The following is an 8790-nucleotide window of genomic DNA, read 5'->3' on the forward strand; positions in this document are numbered from 1 at the left end:
CTACGGGGGATGAATTACTATATGGGGGATGAATTACTATATGAGGGATGAATTACTATATGAGGGATGAATTACTATGAGGGATGAATTACTATAGGGGGGATGAATTACTATATGGGGGATGAATTACTATATGGGGGATGAATTACTATATGGGGGATGTATTTTCAGTTTTAAAAATGTTTCTCTCAAAATAAATTTCAATCGTGGTTTTGGCGAGATTTGGCTCAGTCGAAAAAAAAGGTTGCCCACCACTGACCTAAGGCTATGATTGTGATTATGACGATACACTGTGGCCCTGATTAACCCTTTGCTTACTGGGCCCTTAAACCCCCTTCATGACCAGAGCGTTTTTTGCAATATATGCAGTGTCGGATTTGTTTTAAATGTTGCAATGGTTTTGCGGCTCCCAGTCTTTTTTTCCCTCTCGGAAATGGGTCCAAGTGGCTCTTTATGTCTTAAAGGTTGCAGACCCCTGTGTTAGCGGAAGAGTGCTGTAAGTGCAAAGTGAACCTGACATTTCTACAAAAATAAAAATTGTAGTTACCTTGCTATTGTGCTGATATTTTGTTTTTACCACTTACTTTTTTTGGTAAGCATTTTACTTCTATGTTAATAGTAACACATGTCCAGACCAGCTGTGTTTTGTGATTCCAGGAATCCACGTGGGAGAGACCACACCTGATAAACTGTTCACACTGACTGAAGTTGAGTGTCTAGGAGCCTGTGTAAATGCACCAATGGTGCAAATTAATGACAACTACTATGTAAGTATATTGATTTAAAACTGTCCTGTTTTCCCCCCGAATGTTTGAGTGTCCCTCAGTTCTGTTCTGCCTGGCACCTATCAAATGGCATGGGAGGAAGATTTTGTTTCTTGCCTTTTTGACAGAGTTGGGCATTAAATGTACTTTTTGCTTTGAGATAACGTTAATCAAGATTATTATATGTATAATATGTTAACGTCTAAACAAATTCCAGGACTCGGGCAATGTGCTCAAGCAATTACAACTGGCACCATTATGGAACCTTTTTGTAGAGCAGGACATATTCTTAGTACTGATTTGCTTCACAATTTTACATCAATTTCTGGACTTTTGATGTATTCAAACTCATTAAATGGGGTCCTTCTCTTAAGTTCCCCTGATAATGCTGGGATTAGTTTAAATATCCTTGGTTCTGATAAGTACCTGGAATGTACATCTGATAATGTCATTAATAGCTATTTTATATAAGCCAATTTTTGTTTCAAGCTTATTGGTTCTTTAAAAGCTGACTACCATATGTCTTTTTAAGCTGGTTTATAAGCATGGCATACTAATGCTTTTGTAAAGCATATCAACCCCTGATTCGTGTTCAAATAGAAAACTTTGTATACAGCATAATATATTCTTTACATAATACAAATGTCGGGGGAAAAAAATTTAAACTATAATTGTGAAAGGAAGCTACATTACAGAAAAGAGCTGGACATAGTCATGTGTTTAGCATTTGGTCTTGCATTATATGATCTCTTGAAGTTCAAAACTGAACTGTTTGAGTGAAGCATCACTACTCACATGGACCCATGCTGTGCTTCTCATTTTGCTTACTGTGAACCACACACTTTGGTATTGCATGCTGATTTTTCCCAACTAGCATTATGTGTGTATATAAAGCCCAACAAGGACAAGCTGAACTTCTAAAGGAAACAATATGTATAATTTTTACCTTGAAACTATAAATACATTTTCTTAACCTATAAATTATGTTTTGAAAGAAAAAAAAAAAACAAACTTATTTTTCCCTGGATAAAAAATTACACAGTCAGGTGCACCTTGTAATGGAAACTTTGTTAGATGAATCATATCCACAGTATATTACCATTAGCTTCTGTATGTACATGAGTCACGACAGCATGGAACAAGATTTCAAGTTAGTGTTGCAAATGCTGTTGTCAGATGCTTTAAACCATTTCTCACACATTTAAAATATATTTATAGTCATCTGCAAGGGCTTGCTATTGCTTAAAATGTTTGCTTTGCATATATAAATATTTCTCACCAGGGTTCCTTGAGCAGTGAGCAATTGATCTCACGACTAATAATGTAAGGGGGTAGTTCTTCACTGACCGGTGAGACAATAAATTCTTCAGTCTCTGTTTTTACCATTATTTCCTTTTCATGATTGACGTATAGAGCAAGTAGAACTATCAGCTCTGGGTGTAAAATAGTATGCCATGTTTTCTTTTTATAAATGTTCCCCAACTTACTGATCATGGTAAAATGTAGAATGAATACTTTTTAGCAGGAGTTCCCTGAGATGTCACCATTTTGAGGGTTCCTCCAAGGTACATAGGTTGAGAGAGGCTGATCTAGATTGGGATTGTTGCTGTGTTACTAGCTAATCTACCTGCTAATCTCACAGCAGTGCAGTGAGACTTTAAATACAGGTTTTAGATGTGCAGATGGTGTTTATTGTGTAGAGAATGGAGCACATGCACTTCAGATAAAAGATGGCTTTTGCAGCTTACTACTTCCTCCTAGTGAATACAGTGACAACAAATCTGTTGTGGAAGATGTCTGCTTAATTCGGAAAAAAATATTAAAGTGGCAGTTAGGAACCTGATGGTAAGTGAGAATTAACACATATATAAAGCATTTGTCTAATATCAATAGTGAGAATGTGTATTCATAGAACTTGAGTTTGTCTGGATGTTTTAAATGATTGAGTCGGCAATCTCAATCATTTAAATCGATCAATGTGTAACAGTGCCTCCAATATAAAAATATTTAGGCTGACCAATTAATTATTCCTTAGATTTGCTGCTTTATGCAAATATTCTTTTAAGCACAATAAAACTGTGTGAAACTAGAATAAATTATTTATATTACAATTAAGTCACTTAAACACAAATAAGTTATATTCATAATGAACAACCTCAGTTTACCTCCGCTAAATATATGTATATACCGGGGAACTAGATTAAAACAAATAATTTCCTCTCGTAGATACCATAACCACACATACTAAAGCTGACAGACAAATCTGCGTTTCACAGATTTACAACTGTTATTCCCCTGCAGAAGGATTAAGGGCCCAAATCTGTCTGTGGGTTGTGCCATTACAGCAAAAGATGATTTTTTTAAAAAAGCAGTTATCTAACCTTAGAGGTTATGATATCATGAGCAGAATATCAAATTAACCCAGCAAAAATTATTGCAACTGGAATATTTAATTAAACAGGCAAGAATCCTCTAAAGAATAGCATACAGCTATTTACCCTCAGAAGCAAATGAAATGACTCACTTATGATAAATAGATATGGGTGGAGCTGGATCAAGCTTTAAAAGGAGTCAATCTCAGATGGATGATGTCTGTGTCATGTGAATGGTGACTAGCTTTCCTATTTATCTTCTCAAAATTTAACACTTCAAGAGGGTATAGTTTGTAATATTTACTCACGCCTGATTGGAGGGTGATATTACCAATTGACTATATGTTTGTACAGACGATAGCTTGCTTGTCCACCAGATGGCACTCAGACTAGAAATGTCTATATTCAGTTTTCTGGAAAGCTAATGGCTTTATTGCATTCAATCTTTATAGGATAAATCAATTTTATCCTTAGCTTGCTCTAAATTTTATTTAGAGAGTGTATATAATATATATTCTTCAGAGGGATTGGTGGCATTATTTGATTTTTATTTTTTGGTATAAACATCTAAACATGAAATCTTGGCTCCAGGGGTGTAATTTTCTTATCCAGTGATCCATGTTAAAATACTTCCTAAAACATTTTTTACATACTTTATCATTTCCATTTCACTTCTGAGCCTGTCTAAATTATTAAAACACATTCGTTATGATCACAGTCAAGCAGAAACATGGTAATATTGCCTTATCCTAACACACAGCATTCAGAAAGTATTCAGATCCCCTTCATTTTTTAAATTTGTTATATTTTAGCCTGATACAGTTGTTTAAAATCATTATTTCTCATCTCTCAATCTACAATCAGTACCCCACAATGACAAAGAGAATCGCATCATGGCCTGGCCAACTTTAGAAAAGATTAAAAAGACTTGGGACTTGAATCGTAGTGATATTGCAAACTACTGTTCTCTGTAATTAGTATCACATCTCCTTAAATCTTGTAATCAGTCTATTTAAAAATGAAGTAATCACTCTTCTGTCTGTAAAACTGGAGAGTGCAAAATCTTGTGCAACTCTGCATAGAAACCATTCCGCTTCCAGGTTTCAATTGATCAAGCTACAGTTAGAAGTGGATTGGCTACTATCTACAGCTGCACCAGAGCGCTCCAGTTTCAGTAAATCTCCCCTGTTGTGTGCACCACACTAATCATAGACTAGTGAAAGCACACAAAAATATTACTCATTCAAGAAAAGAACACTTTACTTTCCCTGCCCAGTGTCAGAAAGCTTTGCCTTAGGTGCAGGTCATAGATACTCTTACAGGGTAATGACCCAAAACACACTGCTAATAGCACCCAAGAATGACTAAGAACAAAACATAAGCTATTCTGAAATGGCCCTCCATGAGCTGTAATCTTAATCCTATCGGACATCTATGTAAAGATCTGAAACATGCAGTCTGGGGAACATACCAGACTGGTAAACCAGTTTTCTCAAGAAAACCAGCCCAAAATTACCTATTGACAAGTGCAGAAGTCTCATTAAGAGCTACAAAATAAAAATGGCTTGTTTTGCAGTTATTGTCTCTAAGGTTAGTACAACACAATATTAGGTTAGAGAGGAGTTCCAGGCTCCCCCCAAAAAAAATTAGCAGCTACACATACTGTTGGTGCTGACTTTTAATAGAATGACACTTAACCTGTCCAGTGCTGTTGTAACCCGGGCTAGTTCTTCACTAGCCTCCGGGTTCCTGGCGCTGGCATTGCAGGTCTAGCCTCCAGGTTCCTGGCCCCGGAATTGAAGGTGAGGGACACCGGAAGTGAAGTCTTGCGGCTTCACAGCCGGTTTCCTACTGCGCATGTGTGAGTCATGCTGTGTCTGTGAAGTGTCCCAGAAGACTGGTGGGAAGGAAGGGGGCTGTGGCAAACTGAGAAAAAAGTGCCAAATGGGGGGGCAGCAAACAAGCAGAGCGTCCCTTTTTGGGTGGAGCTCCACTTTAAGAGTCAATTTTTGTCCATGCCAATTTCATATGTTTTTTGGTATTTTAAAATATTCTGTTGCATTAAAAACAAAATCTGATTTGGTCAATTACTTTGGTAATGTTGAAGTTGTTTCAGAAAAAATTAGTGGTTTTGCATTTTTGTGGAAGGGTAGCAACACATTTTGTCTCTGGCTGTGATTTACATGCTACAGCTATTATATTCATGCACATTTACTTTTTCCACTCAACTGGCCACCCTTTGTAGTCCAAAAAAGCATTTTAAGACCATGTCAAATTTCTTCTGAATGTTTTCATTAAAGTTGAAGTCCAACAACAAAATATAGTTAAAATACATGTATGTATTCAGTAAACTTTGGGGTCTATTAAAAAAAATTATGTGCGAACATCTCAAGCCCTCACAAGTAATACAAGTATATTGGGCAATTTGTTTATTTCCTATGATCAGCTTAATTTATTGGTTAAAATGATGTATTTTCCAGATTTGAGGTTTTTCAGTAAAATACCACACCATGGGCACTAAATGAAGCTGAATATTAGGTGTGTGAATCATAAGAACATCTAAACAGTAGGGATGCACCGAAATTTCACCAACTGAAACATATCTGCCGAAAATAGATATGCTGTTAGGAAAAATTTAGCCAATAGAGGGGACTGTGTGTACTGCAGATGTGAGGGGAGTGGACAGAACAGAGAGAAGAGCAGTGTATAGAGTGACTGGCTGTCACTATGGGGTTTATTTACTAAAGCTGGAGAGTCCAAAATCAGACTCCTTTCTGCATAGAAACCAATCCGCTTCTAACCTCAGTTTGTTCAACGAAGCTTTGGCAATGAAACCTGGAAGCTGATTGGTTTCTATGCAGAAGGGAGTCTGATTTTGGACTCTCCAGCTTTAGTAAACCCCTATATGTCAGTGCTAGTTTTTAAATATAATTATCTTTTTTTTCTTCACTATAGCTCAGAGAAATGAGCTGTCACTCTCCCCGAGGTAACAGAAACAAAGTTTCCTTTAGCTCCAGGGGAAAATGACAGATCATTCTCTGAGCTATAGTGAAAAAATAAAAAGCCGGCAATTGCATATAGTGACAGCCAGTCACTCTGTATACACTGCTTCTCTCCTTTTCCCTCCTTGCACACACTTCCCCCTACAAAAAGGACCTGTCACTCAGGGGGCTATTGGTCTCCTATGTGGTAGCAAAAAAATAAGTTAAATAAATAAAAATATACATGAAAATAGAAAAAAATACAAAAAAAAAATGCAAGTCTCCCCACATACACAGACATTTCAGTGCCCCACTACTGAACAGACTTGTAAATCTTTTGGGAGGAAGAATACTTAAATGTCAACTATATATTTAGTTGTTTGCAAAAAAAAAAAAGTCTGCTTTCAACTAGCAGTTTTAGGTCTGTCATTCCTAAATAAGGTGCAAGGCACATTGTTTTGTTGGCATCACTTCCTGTAAACCATTTATAATAAATTATATTTTCTGACCCACCTCATGGATTTATCTTCTAGGAGGATCTTTTGCCAAGTGATATTGAAAGTATAATTGAGGACTTAAAAGCTGGAAAAATATCTACTCCTGGACCAAGGTACCCATTCTTTTACATGTTAGCATATTTTATAAGTAATTTGCCTTTTCAAATTTGTGTCTTCTGCCTTGATTAGTTTTTACCCTAAGCACTTGTCATGTGCATTTTCTCTTCTAATAACACATCTTTCAACCTTCAGTATGCATTAACAGAATCTGATCATAGTATAATGTACTCGGAAGTAATTTTTGAAGGTAGGGCACACTCTAATGATTCTTTTTGTTTTCTCTGTCATTTCTTTTGGTTACTGGATTGAAGATGTCAGTGTCCACGTCATCAGTTTACGATACATAGGCCTTCAGTGTGTAGATTCTTTTATTTCCATTTTATAGCATCAGTTTATTTTACGCTTATTTGAATGACAGCTCTAGCACTTTCATATTCTTAGAAAACAAATTGGCCTGCTCTGGAATTCTCCTTAATTCTGGAGAAATCCTTAATAATACAAATATTCATCTAAGCGGTACTGCAAGCTGTGTCTGCTTACATGAGTCACAGGCTATTCATACTAATGACATCCTTTTCTTGAAAGCTGTGCTGCACTTGATACACAATTACACTTAATGGTGAGCATGCAGCACTTTTGCTGCTGGGCAATTATCAGATAATAGTATTAAAGGTCGCCCAGCACTAGTCTTAATGTACCGTAAGGTATGGTCTTGAAAAGGCTGCTATTTGTAGGGATTTGCTATATAGTGAATAATGTAACAGTAGTATAAAATGGTCATCAATTCACATTAATGTGTTACTATAGATCCTGGAAGAGTATACTGATAAATGTATCTAATTGCTTTAAGGAACGGCCGTTTCTCCTGTGAACCTGCTGGGGGACTTACCTCTCTGACTGGACCTCCAACAGGACCAGGTTTTGGTGTGCGTGCAGACCTCTGAAATTACAGTGTACTGTAACTAAAAAATTCTTAATATAACTGTAAAGCTTAACCCTTATACACAAATAAAACTTTTTGTTCCAATATATCCATGTGTTGTATAGTCTGTCTATATGCAGTGCATTGCAATTATTTGTATTAAAGACACCAAAATTACTGTTTATGACATGAGAACCCATGCTCCCAATTTGATTTCACAGTAACTAATAATACTATCCCTTCTACCCGTGAAGTAAACTTGTGCTAAGGAATTATATAGATGCCATTAATTACCTCACTTTCTAAAAATTCTGTATTACCAAACATAGAGGTAGATATGTTTAAAATCCAGCCTGGGTGACAACTATGGCTTCCTCCATAGATGTAGTGAAAGAGCGAGTATAGCTACGCAAGGACCTCAATTCAGCCTTCCACACAGTGTATTCTGACAGCGGGGCAGACTTCACCACCAGAATACACTGTTCAGCGCTGCCAGCTGTGCTGATCAAGCAGCAAAAATCCTACAAGGTGGTTATAAAGAAGTTGATTGCTAGATAGGACTTTATAAACCTCCCTGCCCATACAAGGATCAAAATTTGGGTAGTCCCTGCTGAAATGGACAAATTTTGATCCATGTATGGATAGCTTATGTGTGTAATTCTCAGCAATACCAGATGAAAATAAAAAGGGGGGAAAAAAAGCATGAAAAAACGAAATTATTGTAGATACCTTGTCGAAGGACTGGTAAGCTGCTACTTTTTTTTTATATATATTATAATTATATATATATATATATATATATATATATATATATATAGTTTTGAGGGGGTAGGCTTTGTTTTTAGCTATGCTTTAACCTAATCTTGCATAGAACAAGGAAAAAAAATCATTCAGATTGTCATTGACCCAAAATATTAAAGCTAATTGAATAGCAAGATAGACATGCATCATGCATTTAGCATTTTCAGAAGGCCTCCATATTTAAGGTATTCTTTATGGCCCATTCACACCAGAAATCGCACAGGAACGTGCTTCAGGTGCCACATGAGACACGGTGTGATTTGAGCCCATTTGCAGTGCAACCAGATCGCATGAAATCTCTGTGCCATGCAATCCGGATAGGCAAATGCACTGCATTTGCGACCTTTGGGGTGTCATTAACATTGAAACTCACTGCAGATTGCAACTGCAGTG

General features: G+C 36.6%; 1 protein-coding gene across 1 annotated transcript in view; it reads left to right on the forward strand.

The window, feature by feature from the left end:
- NDUFV2 (NADH:ubiquinone oxidoreductase core subunit V2) overlaps positions 1-7705 on the forward strand; it is a 49683-nt gene extending 41978 nt beyond the window's left edge. Inside the window, exons 6-8 of the mRNA XM_089670993.1 lie at positions 658-767; positions 6651-6727; positions 7525-7705. Of these exons, the coding sequence (XP_089527119.1) occupies positions 658-767; positions 6651-6727; positions 7525-7618 (281 nt within the window). The 3' untranslated portion in view covers positions 7619-7705. The remainder of the gene's footprint in view (positions 1-657; positions 768-6650; positions 6728-7524) is intronic.
- The last annotated feature ends 1085 nt before the right edge of the window (positions 7706-8790 follow it).

This window comes from Staurois parvus, unplaced genomic scaffold, assembly GCF_062004578.1.
Source record: "Staurois parvus isolate SC_StPar_1 unplaced genomic scaffold, SC_StPar_1.0 ptg000097l, whole genome shotgun sequence".
Taxonomy (NCBI): domain Eukaryota; kingdom Metazoa; phylum Chordata; class Amphibia; order Anura; family Ranidae; genus Staurois; species Staurois parvus.